The sequence below is a fragment of the Synchiropus splendidus genome, chromosome 7, assembly GCF_027744825.2.
Source record: "Synchiropus splendidus isolate RoL2022-P1 chromosome 7, RoL_Sspl_1.0, whole genome shotgun sequence".
NCBI classification, from domain to species: Eukaryota; Metazoa; Chordata; class Actinopteri; order Syngnathiformes; family Callionymidae; genus Synchiropus; species Synchiropus splendidus.
In genome coordinates this window covers 20,635,136-20,650,500 of record NC_071340.1, presented here as the reverse complement: position 1 = coordinate 20,650,500, position 15,365 = coordinate 20,635,136, and the positions used below count along the sequence as shown (strand labels likewise).

The 15,365-nt window shown below is 45.8% G+C and overlaps 2 protein-coding genes across 3 annotated transcripts in view; one reads left to right on the top strand and one right to left on the bottom strand.

Moving 5' to 3' along the window:
- The window catches only part of ccdc92 (coiled-coil domain containing 92), a 64,241-nt gene extending 57,725 nt beyond the window's left edge, over positions 1-6,516 (top strand). For both annotated transcript variants that reach the window (XM_053871682.1, XM_053871681.1), the window contains 3 exons: positions 1,392-1,561; positions 1,763-1,804; positions 4,981-6,516. In XM_053871682.1, the coding sequence (XP_053727657.1) occupies positions 1,426-1,561; positions 1,763-1,804; positions 4,981-5,786 (984 nt within the window). In that variant the 5' untranslated portion in view covers positions 1,392-1,425 and the 3' untranslated portion in view covers positions 5,787-6,516. The remainder of the gene's footprint in view (positions 1-1,391; positions 1,562-1,762; positions 1,805-4,980) is intronic.
- Positions 6,399-13,690, bottom strand: LOC128763001 (group 3 secretory phospholipase A2-like). The gene is made up of 7 exons (XM_053871680.1): positions 13,245-13,690; positions 11,179-11,311; positions 9,683-9,817; positions 8,627-9,114; positions 8,153-8,282; positions 7,953-8,072; positions 6,399-7,873 (listed from the first exon to the last, which is right to left on the bottom strand). The coding sequence occupies exons 1-7, from the start codon at positions 13,651-13,653 to the stop codon at positions 7,693-7,695; spliced, it is 1,596 nt and encodes a 531-aa protein (XP_053727655.1). The 5' UTR covers positions 13,654-13,690; the 3' UTR covers positions 6,399-7,692.
- Between the last annotated feature and the right edge of the window lie 1,675 nt (positions 13,691-15,365).

Below are 15,365 nucleotides of genomic sequence, written 5' to 3'. Positions count from 1 at the left end.
GTGTGAATTCCAAAGAACAGCAATTCTCAAATGTTGTTTCCTGATTTCCTGGCTGATTAATCATTTACTACAGACTTCATAACCCCGAAACACCTAGCATGCAACTAACTAATATTCTGATTTATTAGTATTCCCTCCAATATGGACCTGATCAATAGACTATAGGAAGCTATATCAATTGGGCCTTGGTCCTTATCTGAATTTGGAGATCTGCCGATTGTTATTCCGATCTGATGCCAGAACGGATTAAGTTTGAGGTCAATAAAGCACAACAGTGCAAATCTCATCCTGAAAACAAATTTAAATTTGCAACAGTGAAGGTTTTCATTTCAATGTTTATTAGGTCTGAGACAGACTTGTGTAGAAGGTGAATGACATGCGAGTTGATGCTTAGTCCGATCAGCAAAAATAGTGCAGACGTGATTGCTGCCTGCGGCTGTGCTGTCATCTTCTTCCAGCTTCCACCTCTTGGTTTGTCAACTCACAGCAGACATGTTTGCAAGAAAGGCTTTAGCCTCCAGTGCTGCTAAATTCTGCTTAGCTCCTTGTCTGGCTTCGAAACGCCAATGCGCAGGAAATTTCCCGCTTTGGGAAAAACAAAGGCTTTCTTTCTGTCTGTCAGTCCGTCCATCCATCCATCCATCCCATAGTCTGCCGCTACAGTAGCGGAGCAGCTGACAGGGAGTGCATTTCAGTAGACAACATTAAGGAACAATTTGGATTGGGAATTATGTTGGTAACCTGATACCAACTGTGGATTGGATCAGTCTCATCTCTAGTCTTGAAGCATGTGAGACCAAAGTTAGGATTCTCCTCCTGAGAGAAGTGAAGGGTGGGACAGTCGAAGCCAATGTTTGTTTGTCTAGTGTCAATCTATTTTTGTCTCAGTAAACTGATTGCATCCATATTCACACAGCTGAGTGTGTTTTATCTAGCCTGTTCCTGCAGCAGCCTCAACCTATGGGGCTACGGTGAACAACCAAAATACCAGATACAAATGATTGAAAAAAGCGATGCAGAGTGCTATGTTTCCGTCTGTACCTGATGCTATTTCAATAGTTTCAGCAGCAGCATTTGCTGGCTCCACCGTGTGTCTTAATCAATAAGCAGAACAGTTCTCATAAGTGGAGTTGCTATTTTTAGCCCTGGCCTCAGTAACTTTCTCCATCCATCACCACACAGCCCGAGGAGCCTGGCGCTACCAGTCAGTCAGCCCGCATCCTAATGTGTTTCTGTTGGCTCTCTCCTCGCTGTGTTTGCCAGTCACTCACACACAAATCAACATCATTACACCAGGACTTTTGGCTGCCAGGTTGATGAAGTGATGATGTGTTGAACTTGGGGTGCTTGTAGCCAAAAGGGTTGTTTACTCTCGTCTTCTGTCCTGTCAGGTTGCGGAGCTGGTTTGTGTGAAGATAATCCACCATGGCATCAGCTAATGTTACGCTGGAAAATCAGCTGCACAGCGCACAGAAGAACCTGCTCTTCCTCCAGCAGGACCATGCCAACACGCTGAAGGGGCTACACGAGGAAATACGCAGATTACAGCAGCAGTGCACAGGTGCAGCGGAGCAAAACATAGTGTTTACTTGTCTCTGATGCAGTATATGTAGTGGTGTGTCCTCCTTTAACCTGCGATAAAGCTGCCTGACAAACACTCACTAATCCTGTTAAAAGAATTTCTTTACCATTTGTTCCTAGGAGTCGTGGAAGAGTGATCTCTGTTGTGCCTGTGTGTGACTGACCCTCTCCTGCTTTACAGACCTGACGTATGAACTCACGGTCCGCAGCTCCGACCCCTCAGGTGAGCATGGGTGACACTGTGAATGTTCATGCGCACAACCTGAACACGTGTAGCCTTAATCCTGACATCGTCTTGAGGTAAGTACTACTCCTTTAACGAGTGGAGGAATCAAACCCAAGAGACCTAATTGCCAAGCAAATCCAGAGATGCTCAGGTATCAGGCTGGGGTGGTGAGGCCAAACTGTGGACAATAATGTGTGTTGCACCTGACACTGGAGCGACAGAGCTGTAGACGCAGCCAGGCTGGTGTGCCACTTATATTGGTGGAGAAACTGCCCATGTTGCTCTCCAAGTTATCCAGTACTGTAGAGTTATCCATACACTCAACATCAATACACTCAGATATCGGGATACTTCATTACGCAATATTGGGCCAATATTTTAAGTATGCCATATTGATATTTAAATAAATATAGACTTAGATATTCTGCTCTGTTTGTGATGTATGGTTAACACCACGAAGGTTGTCCTGCAGTTTTCTTGATTTATTTGCTTCCACTGTTGGACTGTGATATTTATCTGACATCTGATCTACAATATTTCAAAATATTGAGCCGTATCACTCCTGTACTGGGATACGTGTTGCCTCACTGAATACCTGCTAATACACAGCTCTAGCAACGACATAACATTATCACCAAATGAGGAACTGACCTTTGCGCTCTGTGAGCAATGTGGAATTTTCTAAATTCTGCATTTCTGAAACTCTGGGATTCAAACACAGTAATATATACTATAATAGATACAAAGAATAAAATATGTACCGTAATTTCCGGACTAGAGAGTGCACCGGAATATTAGCCCCACCCACTCAATTTAAGAAGGAAAACAGATCTTGTTCATACATAAGCCGCATCGGTCTATAAGCCACAGGTTCGTTCAGTGGTGGTGTCTGCGCTCTGGACAGGTCAGTGGTGCACCGGCGTAAAAACACTTTTCAAAACTGGTTTTGAAAATGGGGTTCCAGCATAGAGAGTGAGGAAGTAGCGGAAACAAGCTGCGTAATACAGAGTGTCTTGATTTATCCACGCTGTTCTCACAATAGTCAAAGTGCAGCTCTCCAGTCAAGTCAGAGGACAAAACCCGAATCACTTGTGTTCATGTCGGACTTTTGAGCTGAACGCACTTTGTCTGGAGACAGCGTCTCACATCTTCACATTAAAGCCCACAAAATGCGCAGTTTTCACCCAAGAGTCCAAAGTTCAGACACCACTGCTGGTCTCAGTGGCTCCTTCTCGATTCCAGTCCTCTAGAAGATCGACTCTGTTGATGGAGCTATGGACACACAGGTGAAAACCGCGCATTTTGAGTGCTTTCAGGATAAAAAAAAAAGCCTCTGATTTCATTGATTTCAACCTGTAAAAATCCATATATTAGCCACGCTGTTGTGTAAGTCGCAGGGCTCAGACTGCAAGAAAAAAGTAGCAGCTTATAGTCTGGAAATTACAGTATATATTTCAGTTGTAAATGTGTACTATTATATATTGATGTATTGAAGTGTTGAAATGAAGTAGCTACACACAAATAACTAGCCTCATTGTGGTACGTAAGAAATTGGTCTCACTCACTGAGTCTATTAGTCATGTAGACACCTGCATTTGTTTCTGACAGTGAAACAGGCGGTAGTCCTTTTTCCGTAATAAATCTAGGTGGAATGCTTTCATTGGAACCAACAACCTGTAGTCGTGTCTTCAGTATTCACTTTGGTCCTGGTGTTGGTTTGTGTATACCCTGGTCTTTTTAGGCATGAACAGGAAGTCAGTCAAGGGGCTTTCAAGTAACACATCTTTGTCTTGATCCTGGTTATTATCAGAGGCATGTGCAAGTCTCTGTAGTGGCAAATAGGTGGTTTTGTCTGCCGTCATAGATTATCAGTGAGAGGTATTCCTCCAAACCTGTTGTCTGCCACTGATCCAGCTTCACAGCATCATATCCACGATCCTGTGATGAGCTGGCCATGACGGTAATGATCAGCACAACATGAGCAGACTGCTCTGAACCTTTAAAGGAAGTGGCGCTGGTGTGTTACTTCACTTGCATCGGTTTTCTCCCAGACATTCTGTAAGTTCAAGTTTCAACCATGCGCGCATCATTTAGCTGTTTCGTAAAAACAAAGCTATAAAGAATCTTTCTGTTGTAATCCAGTGTATTAAACATACTACAGCAGACTTATGTGAGGTGGTTCTTGACTCCTCATCTTCTCCAACGTTGCTTCTTAGTCATGCCTGTTTGTGTCTTCCCCTCCTCCACTGCCATGACATCATGTGACAACAGTGGTCTGAATCTGACCTCTGGTGTCACACTGGCAGCAAAATCACCTTCACTCTTTATGCCGCTTTTCTTCCAGATTTGATCTCATCCAGAGGAGCATTTGCTGCAGGAGCTTTAATTTATAGGGGAAAATCCCAACATCTACTGATGTGTTCCCTCATGAGACTCGTGTTTGTTTATAACATCTCTCCGATTGAAGTGCAGGAAATCAGATTATCTGTCACTGTGCTAATGCATGGCCCATAACCTGCTGAGCACAGCTGCTCCGACAGACGGACCAACGGCCCTTTTAAAGGGAACTGTTCTTCCTGCTCCTCCCTGTGGGTGAGTTGAGCCTGTCCTTGAGGAATGACAAAGGAAACACAACACTGAGCTGTTCGTATAATCTGGTGCGTCGTCGTCCGTTCAGATGAAAAAGATTATGGTGGGAGAATGAGGCCAGTGGTGGGGCGGGGCCTGTGGGGAGGTCCGTCATGTGGCATGACTCTGCATCACTGTGAGGTCATTCTGCTGGAAGTCACCATATTAATTCATAAATCACTCAAAGTTTCAACTGAATTCTTGGATTCTGATGTTTGTGGTATCTTCTGATGGTGTGATACCAACTCATGACCTCTTGTGTTCGCCGTGATGATGGTATTTTGACCCTTAAAATCTCCTCTTGTTGAGTCACCAAAAACTGAAACAGAAACACTGCCGCCGAGTGGCAGGAGGTCGGCATGTCCAATGAAATCATGCCGTGTTCATGAACTTCTCAAGGTCTCGCAGGTGGTCTCACAGCAGGCCAGAGCCAAACCCGGACCTTCAGTGTGATAAATGTGACCTGAGGAATTCCGGTCATGCTTTCATGAGCTTGAGGTTGATGAGCACAGCGTGAGACCTCTTGCTTCTGTGTTCCCGTGCAGACAGTGGCGAGGTCCGGTGCCGGGAGCTTCAGAGGAAGTGCGAGGAGCTCGAGGCCGAGCTGAAGAAAAAGGAGGAGGAGAACACAGAGCTGCTTCGGGACCTGGAGCAGAAGAACGCCATGATTTTTGTGCTGGAAAACACCATAAAGGAGAGGGAGAAGAAGTACCTGGAGGAGCTCAAGATGAAGAGCCACAAGCTGGCCGTCCTGTCCGGAGAGCTGGAGCAGCGGGCGAGCACCATCGCGTATCTCACCTCGCAGCTTCACGCCACCAAGAAAAAGCTGTTGGGAGGCAGCTCGTCCGAGGCCAGTCCCAACGTCAGCCCCGTCACGTCCTACGTGCCCACCCCTCCCCCGGCCAAAGACAGACAGCCGGAGACGCCGCGGCGCCGGATGAAGAAGAGCCTGTCTCAGCCGCTTCACCCCGAGCTGACGGAGGTGTACCGGCTGGGCCCAGACGGCAGGCGGATCGTCCTGCGGGACACGGTGGAAGCCATGCCAGACCCCACCCCCTTCCTCCAGGCGGGGAGGGAGTCTCCGGAGCTGCAGGTGGTCCGAGAGCGACCTGCTGTCATCCCGCCCATCGCCTCTGAACGCTCCCCGGTCCCGCCACTCGGGGCCACCGCCAGCCCTCGCCACAGCCCCGCCCGAGGCCAGCACCGGGCCCATATAGGCGTGGCTCACCGCATCAGCCACGGCTCCCCCGTCCAGGGGCCCCCTCAGGCCGAGCTGGAGACTTTGGCTGTGGACCAGGTCAGTGAGGAGAAGGTGGTGAGGAAGCGCTCTGGAGCTGACAGGACAGTTTAACACTGCAGTCTCACACACACACAGGCCTGACACACTGTGTAACCCGCTTTCAACGCAACACTGTAATGTGAATGAACACGTTTTGTTGGAGGTATCCAGTAAAAGTCGCGGCTCCTCCGTCCTGACCGTCAAGCATGCCAAATACTTTCATTTGCTACATGAAGAGATTCGTGTAACCTGCACTCATCGTCTGCGGACTCATCTCTCTGTTGGAACCACGGCCAAATACATGCATCAGTGCCTGCTTGGATCAACAACACAACTGTAGTCTCTCCTCTGTAGTCCGCTCTGTAGCGCCACCAAGTGTCCGGATATAACAACCTATTTATACAACACAATGTCTGTGGCTGCGTAGCATAGAAGTCACGTTATGAAATCAATACTCGCTGAATGTCGCTCATCTTTATAACCAAGGTGAACTGTATTGTTACATGAGTTGGGCATGAAGATGACTGGGATGTTTCAACAGGCAACGCTGTGGATTTCCACTGTTACACTGTAAAATGTATCAAAGACACTGCTGTTACTTCATTTGTGATACGATCAACTTTGCACATTTATAAGGAAATGTTTTTTTAATTACCTTTATTTATGATTTAGTAGAGAACAGAGCACCTCAGAAATACAACTTGTCACCAACGCTGATTTCTTTTCCCCTTTATTGTTCTTGCTTTTTACATTAACATGTCCTGAAGGTTTATGAATTATTTCAATAAAGATGTTTTGGATATGTGGGGAGTGGTTACAACATCCAGACAAATGGCGAAACTTAACCAGGACTCTTGACTAGTGATGGGTAGACAAGGCTTCATGAAACAGTGTTTTGATTTTCAGTGGCCACAAGATGGCGCTGTCTGCTGCTGAACAACTGATTCAATGATGCCTCACGTCATTTCTAAACCAAGAGCGCCATCTAGTGTCCTCTGAAAATTATAACACTGTTTCATCAACCCTGCAATACTGTTTCATGATACCTGGTATCTACCATCACTCGTCTTAGTTAACCTAAACGTTTTCATCCTCAAATTGAACCTTAACTTTGTGAGGACTGTCAAAATGTCCTCACAACTATAGCTATACAAGTGCACGCACACAATCCTCCATCTTTCATGATGAAAAGTGCCCAAATACAGAGAATATTTTACACTTTTTTTCATCCTAATAAGTAACTTGTTTGAATTAATTAGATTGTAATTATAATATTAATATTCAAAGATTAGATGGGAAGGATTGTGGTGTCATAAAAACAATTCCCTTCATACAATATGGTGTTTTGCTGCGCAGTATATATATATATATATATATATATATATATATATATATAATGATTTGTCGTTTTAGTAGTTATTTTGATTCGTTATATGTTATACGTCCTAGTAAATGTCCCCACTGTGGGATAAGTGAGAGTATCTGGAGTTATCATGGAGTTAGTGCGAAAACATCGCCGGGCTGACCTCTGCTGTCAACCTGCGGTATTGCGATGTATATAGTACTTATGTTTTTAATTCTGTGCACCCTTCAAAAAAATTTTTCCAGACAGATCTATTGGTTTTGCCATATTTTTTTCTTTTTTCAGCACAAATGTTATGTGTCGAATTAAATAAAATAAAAAAAAAGTTACAATCCTGGCCTTCAACTGGCCCCGCCCCTTCAGATCTACATGCAGCTGCTGCACCTTTAAAAATAGTTTTCTAATCGCTGCACCGAAGATGAAGCAACTGCAGGTCAGTCATTGCTCTTGGACGATGGTGCACATTATAAATACAATCGTTTTCACATCAGTGACTCACAAAAGGCACTTTATGTCAGCACTCAGAGTTCAAAGTTCAAAGAGGCCTGGATGACGTGCACCTGATGCAAAGCCTCCGAAACTCATTGTTGCTAAACATAGCGTCTCCGACTTCGCTCATAAAAGCGCCGTCATTCTTGCGTTTTCCCTTTCAAGCCTCAAGCATCGCTTTGAAAGCCGAACCGGGATCCCACGCTCCCGCCTCTTCCGCGAAGATCCCGCTCCACCTCTGTCTTTCTCCTCCAGCTTCTTCAGTGCGTGAAGTAGGTCATAAGCTTTGACGAAGCCTCCTGCGCAGCTGAAGGAGCAACAACCACACGCTTTAGTATTTGTTGGCGAGTGTGGAGTCGGAGGCAGGTCATTAATGGGAGTCAAACCTTTTCCTTTTGTTGCACTTTCTCTTCTTGGCAAGTTTGAAGCAGTGTGGAGACACAAACTCTTTGAGGAGTGAAGGTAGAACGCTGGGTTGTTTCATGTCTTCCATCTCAGCAGCCAAACTATGAAATCAACACAGACCAAAGTGAAGAAAACTCTATATTTACAGCTCACAAAAGAGAAGTGCTGGAGGGAATCTCACCGTCGTGTGCAGGCGCAGTGGTAGACCGTCTTCATCTCGGTGTTCTGCAGGTGGTACTTCTCTTCCAGAGGAGGAATCCTGTATCTGCACTCATCCAGGTGTCGGAGAGTCTGGCATCGACGCTGGATGTCTGCAGGGAACAGAGTACACTGACAATCCGTCTCAATAAAGCAGCATGAAACTGCTCCTAGTTTCAGGACAGTACTCTCTTCCGCCGCTAGGTGGCAGACTAGGAGCGGCCTTTGCGGCGATAGACGGGTTTATCATTCCGAGTCTGAGCCCTTGAATCATGCTATGACTAATGTGTTGACCTTTAGTCCAAGCGCTGCCTTCTGGAGTGCTACATGTGCTTCAAAAATAATTAGCTCTCATTAGAATCGGGATTACGGAGCACATCAATCAAAAAGCCTCATGAGATAAAGGTCAGGATGAGTCAGAGTGAGAGGTGGGCAGAAGCGTGAGGGGCCTTCTCACCTGTCAGGTTCACTAAGTCATCAGCTGTTGACATGACAGGCTGTGTTCTGTTTTGTTTAGCATCCGTCTGTGTGGTCGGGATGCTGGTCGTCCTCCAAGTCGCTCCCCGTCCAACGCTGCTTTGACTGGTTACAGCCGCAGGTTTGTCGCTTGTTGTAGGTGGTGTCAAGGTTTGCTGGCGTGTCACCCGAGGGCCACTCGTCCAGGTCACTCTGTTGTTCTGGCTCCTCTTTGTCGTTGCTTCCGTCGTCGCCTCTGTGCCGTCCTGATCCTCAGAAGTGTCTTCTGTGCAGCCTTTTCTTTGTGTCTTCTGGAAGTCATCCCCTCTGGGCGTCTGTCTTCCTTTACATTTGGGTGACTTGGTGCGCGTGTTGACTTCTGGCTGCTCCGTGACCTTCGGCTCCTCCTCTCCGATGTCCTCAACTGTGCCATTGAAGGGCTCATTGCTTCTGAAGACGGCATGTGCAACCTCCTGGACGTCTTTGCACCTACACACACCACAAGGAAACACACACCACGGCAAGGGTCAGGGGGTTATTTGGGGTCTGGAACTGTAGCTCTACCTGTCCTTCCCTTTAAAATGTGACTCTCAGCATTTATTCATTCTACGACTTCCCTTCATTTGAATCAGAATGCAACAGCTCAGCGCTCCGAGGCTCAGATTAGAGTCAGATTGAGACTGAAAAGATAATTGCGGGATTTGTGTTGACACCTCTGGAGAAATATTTGGATGTGTGTACAGTCGTGAGTTTCATCACTGCATGTATTGACAACAGAGAAATGACTGGACCTGTCGGTTACTCCCAGGCTAAGGCTTTTTCTCCGCCATATTACGTAACCTGGTGGTTGATCTTGGGACTGAGGCCGATGGAAATGGCCTGATACATTCGCCTGTGAAGAAGCTCCTGATGGAAGTCAGGGTGTCAGGCCTGTTATCACAAGCTTCTCTGCTCTCCCATTCACTGCCAAGTCACATTCTCCTGAGCTGACTTTTGTCTTAAGGAGCTGTGCTCGCTTGTTTCATTCGCCTTCTAATCCACAATTAAAACTTCTTACATTCCCCACCAGGACATGGTGTTGCACCGCCTCTGCTGCTGCAGCTCAAAACAAGGGACCCTCAGGATGTTGAAGAAGCCGTAGCCCACCATGCTGGCAATGGAGTCGTTCACCCCCAGAAGGCATTTCTGGAACCTGGTGTGAGGCAGACGGCAGGTTATTACCGGATGATGCGTTCAGGAACACACTGCTGCTGTCGTGAATGAAAGATGGTTGACCAAGGAAGCGTTTCTGGGGTGAGGGGAAGGTGGACCTCTGTGGTCAGACTGCTGCCCCCACGAGCCACTCTTCGGGTTTTTATAAAGGAGGTTGGAAAAGTGCTTGCTTGCCTTGAAAACCAATATTGGAAACAACATATCGACATTGATCACCGATATCCAGGGAATGTCTTCCACCTGCAACTGTCAGAGACTCTGTTTATCTCCTCCTCTCCCTCTTGATGCTCACCACGGGACTCTGGGCCAGAGCACAATAAGAAGAAGGCCCAGCAGAGAATGTTCTTCTTGAGGCAGCTACGAAAATTACGACTGCCGATGAAGTTGCTGGTGGAGTTCTACACAGCCATCATCCAGTCCATCCTCACCTCCTCTATCACTCACTGTCTGGCACAACAGCGCCACTTTCCAGGGACAAGCGCAGACTGCCCCACTGACCATGGCTATAAATGTGATTCTGATTCTGAAGGACATTTTTATTGCTCTAGAAATACATATATAACTGTTTGTTTGGTCAAGGTGACTTGTTCACGAGCAGAAGTGAAGCTATTTCTTTAGTTCTAGGACAGAAAAGCAATTTGGAGTCGAGTTCCTCTTTTTGTAGTGTATAGTGCCTGGTATTTATTCATTTTATCTATTATCTTATATGAGCTCAACTGGACAGCAGGTGGCAGTAGTGTTCAGAAGAAAAAAAAACATGGCAAAGTGAGAACTTTAAAGTGAGAATTCTGCCATATATATATATATATATATATATATATATATATATATAGATAGATAGATAGATAGATAGATAGATAGATAGATAGATATATATGTATATATATAGATATATAGATATATATATATATGTATATATAATTGCACTTTTTTCACTTCTATTCTACTTCTCTTTTTTTCTTTCATTTTGTTGCATGAGAATATCTAACTTTTTCTAGTTTTTAACCCATATCTTTTTGAACGTTTCGTTGAAATACGTTTCAGTCAAGCCACCGTGGATCAAATGCAATATCGGATCATAGTTAACCGCCAAAAGGTTGGTGTTTCTACAGTCCCGGATGCTGGTGACTGCGGGGGGTTCGGGTTCCGATCAGTCGCCTCCTTCACCAAGTCGCGTCTGGCTGGGCTTCACAGACAAACTCCATCGGAATTCCGAACTAATTACAGCAGCGATCATTGAAGAAACCCCGACAGGCTTGGCGGTGGGGATGTGTCGGTTTCCCAGGAGATAATAAAGCGTCAGGAATGTGAAGCATGGCGAGCCCGCGCTGCACCTCTCACCTCTGGTCGCAGCCGCAGTGAGACACGGTGTAGAAGTTGGAGTTGAAGACGCCGTATCTCATGGTGAAGGCGGGGATGTTGTGGCGGCAGTGGTCGTGGTCTCGGCAGCAGCGGTCCGCGCTGTCGAACATGCCTGAGGGAGGGGCGGAGAAGCGCCAGAGTTCAGCCTCATAAATGTCTCCAGCAGAGCGAATGGTCGCGCGCACACCTGGAGCTTTAGAGGCGCGTTAATCTTTCACTACAGCAGCCGAATGAAAGGTCGATGAAAGACCATTCTCATCACAAGAAACGCTCTAAAATATCATCAGAATATTAACAAGACGTTGCGTATTGGGTCTTAAAATGACAACCTGCTTCATCTGTTCTGTCTCACACGGCTATTCAGCTATAAAAGACATGGAATCCAAATCTGAAAAAGCAACTAAACGTGGGTTTGAGTCCAGATTGAGGCTACCTCTGTCCAGCGTTGGTTAACAGTGAAGATGAAGGAACAGGTGTGAACATTTTGTGAACAAGTTTACCAGCAAAAACTCAGATGAAGGAGGGTCCCGGACCCTCCAACATCAGCCAGTGTTCCACTTGACTTCACTGGAGAGACCAGTGGGGATGTCACTTCTGTGCAACAGCTACACAACAACTAGATACAGACTGATGTTTAAACCGGTGTTTTATGTTAATGTTAACAGAGCAGAGAGACACTTCCATGACCAGGATGCAAGGCACATTTATTGATGTGGGGAGTTTTGTTCCTAGCGTGGCCTCTGGCGACCTCTCCAGGGTCTTAAAAATGATAAAAACAATGTGCTGACTTGACTGGACCACCCCATCGTGAGCCACTAAAACTCGACCCACGCCATGTGTTAACTATATTAAAGCAGCAGGCTCTTTCTCTGGCCCGGCTGTGTTGGGATCACCAGCCTCCAGACACCGCAGGGCCAACAACATGAAGACTCTCTGAACGTTCCAAACGTCAGCCATGCTTCTGCATGTCCTCGTATTTCTCATCTCCTCGTTGCCCACAGTGCTTCACATCATCACCTTCTCGCCTGTACTTCTGTCCTCATTTGCTCCTTCCACCATCACTTTTTCATTTGGCATCATCAGCTCTGGAGCCCGTCATGTCGCTACATGTGCTGTTCTTGCCCTCACTCCTCCAACAGAACTCACTCAAGCATCTCTTCGCCTCCTCACACTCCACAAATCCTCTCCATTACACCAAGGTGCTGAACTCGTTCACTCAGCAGCTTGAATCCACGACCTTGTTCTCTCAATCTTGACCCGTGACCGTGGGCCGGAGTGGGAATGTGAGGAGCTTTGTCTTCAGGCTCACTCTGATTTGGTCACGACGTCCAGATAAAGAGAACACATAGCCTCCATGATTGTCCTTCACTCGCCAGTAAATCCATCAGATTCCTGACACGCAGTATATATATATATATATATATATATATATATATATATATATATATATATATATATATATATATATATATATATATATATATATATATATATACATATATATATACATTAATTTTTGTATATAGGTTTAAAAAAGAATATATATATATATATATAATCATGATAATCTTATTCTTATGATGTTTTTTTTTATTTTGCTTCCATACATGCAAGGTATATGGCAACATACTACATCTTGTTACCCAAAATTCTTTAAAATCACGCACTTTTGCACCTATATTTTTTTATTTATTGCATGAGCATACCTTACTTTTTTGTCAAGTTTTTACACCATATCTTTTTTTATACGTATTTATTGTTTATTTCAACAGATTTATTCATTTAATTCAACTCTCTTTAATTTATAATTTCTTTCAACTCTTCTCGCTTCAGCATCCTGATCTTTTGCTAGCGAAGGTTTTGATGACATAAGAGAGGCTCAGGAAAGAGTGAAGCCAAGCAGCTGGAAGGAGCAAGCAGGTCTATACTTTACATACCTTCAGGGCTTCCAGGAAAGAGCCGTTATTACCCTCAACATTCTTCACTCTAATACTGCAATGAAGTCGTGCATTTTCACTTGAGAACAGAGAATTCAGCTCCCTCACCCAGGTCTTCATAATCCGCAGCGTTGGTCCCAGTCCCGCACCATCGCGTCCCTGGAAAGGTGAAGGCACGTTTCCTTCGAGGTCTGCCCCGCAGGCGTGGTCCCGCCGAGCTGGTGAGCGCAGCGGAGCCGACGGTACAAGGTGAGTCTGCAGACAGCAACCGGTGGATGATGGGCAGACGGCTCTCGTCTCCATCACTGCTCCCCGCGCAAAACCTCCTGTAGTTCTCTGTGACCTCTGGATCAGTCATGACCTCGCACGTCACCAGTCTGTCCCGGGACCAGATGGAGAGGAACAAGGATCCGATGTCCTCCGTCAGGAAGGTGACTAAGGTCTGGCCGGCGTCTGTGGGGCTGGATCTGAGACACAAAGGTCCCACATCGTGTCCTCTGTGCAGCTTCAGACCCATTAAAACTAAAGTCAACGTCAAGAAGTTTGCACACTGGCTTTGCATTGCAATGCAAAAGCGACAAGTTCTCAAAAGAGTTGACAGTTGAATCAATGAGAGAATTGAGCGGAGCTGCAGCATGGGTGTATTTTTTCACACCGGCCGGCGTGAAGAGGCTGAATCTGATTGGACTTTAGAGCATCTTGTCATTGGTCTGCTGATTTAGAGGCTTGGCAGAAATCTGACACTGCTGATCCCCAGTGGGACCTGTGTTGGGTCTAACGCTGCCTGCCTTTGTGCTTGTCAGCGCGCAGACCAGATACGCCTCGGCTCTGAAACGAGATCTGCCCGGCCTTGAAAATTCAGGTTATCAAGTTCCTCAGAGTTTTATCGCCAACTCCAACTTCCCGGGCAGTTCTGAGCTACAGTTGGTCACATGACTGAATCCAGCGTTTCATATCCTGCCGTAAAGTTTGTTTAATCATTGATGCACTATAAAGACTCTCCAGACTGTTTATATTCACCTAAAATCCTGCTCTAGTTTCCCGACCCTTATCATTCATGAGGAGGAAATGGCTTCAAAGCAATGACGCGTGAACGCGATTGAATGAACAACCGTTGGATTTAAATACCACAGACTCAAGGAAGTGAGTGGGTGTGGTCCAATCCCTGAGCAGTGGAAGGGACTGGTTTTCAGGGCGATGGCAGGTTGAGGGTGTTGTGGATGAAGCATGTGGATCCTGCCTCTCTTGAAGCTAGTCAGGTCCCGGGGGCAGCTTTCACGAGAAAGAAGTCCGGACTTCCCTCACTCTAGAAACATCCTCCAAGATACCAGAGAAATAAAGTCTTTCCAATATGTCTTGGGTGTGTCCCGGGGCCTCCTCCCAGAGGAGCATGGCCGAATAAGACGCCGCCTCCAACTCCACTGTGTTTTGTTGACACAGCGGAGCAGTTGATTCAGTAGATCACATAAGGATATTTGAGCGCTGGATCTCATGCTGTTTTAGTAGTAAGTCTAGTAAGTGGTAAGTGTTCACGCTACCAACCCGTAGCCTTTTGACCATAAAAGCAGCCTTCAGTCGAAGCAGTGTTCAATGGAGTAAAAAGCTTTTTCCTTTCCGCGTAGCATTGCAGGCGGGGGTCGTGCATCGCGCACTACATATCACCCCTTATGTGGCTCTCCAAGGAAGTCATGAATGAAAGGCACATCCATTTGACCTCTAACCCCAACGTCTATCTTTCTTTTTTGTGAGGTGCGGAAGCCAGAGCATGTGCTTCTACTGAAAACCTAATGTGTAAACATGCAGCGCTGGAGACGGATTGCAGCTTCAGTATAGGACACACTCAGCCGACGTCGATATGCGACGCCATCGGAGGATGTGCTGACGCTACATGCTTTTTGATGCTTCTGTAGATATTTATTTTATTGGGTATATATTTATTTTCAAATTCAATTTAAAATTCAGTCCTCGTGTCAAGAGTCTTTGCTTCAACATGTCATTTTTTATGTATTTTGGTCCGACTGTAAGGAAACTGAATAGACTAAAGGCCTCAATTTGTCAATCTTAATTTTAAAAATATATATATTTTTGGTTCAAATGAATGTTCTGTGGGTTTGGGTGCTCATCTGCTGAGGTGTTGCTCCTGTGGCAGCCGACCAAAATGGAAACAAAAAAAAACGTGCTGAAACACGACATCTTCCTGATGAACCAGTATCATAACGACTGAGAGAT

What these genes read in the sequence shown, in the direction of transcription:
- LOC128763001 (XM_053871680.1), bottom strand. Translation starts at nt 13,653, where the DNA reads ATGGGTCTGAAGCTGCACAGAGGACACGATGTGGGACCTTTGTGTCTC. An exon ending in CACTGCGGCTGCGACCAGAG is followed by an intron (nt 9,818 to 11,178) that starts GTGAGAGGTGCA and finishes GCCTCACACCAG; the next exon opens with GTTCCAGAAATGCCTTCTGG. An exon ending in TGACTTAGTGAACCTGACAG is followed by an intron (nt 8,283 to 8,626) that starts GTGAGAAGGCCC and finishes TGTTCCCTGCAG; the next exon opens with ACATCCAGCGTCGATGCCAG.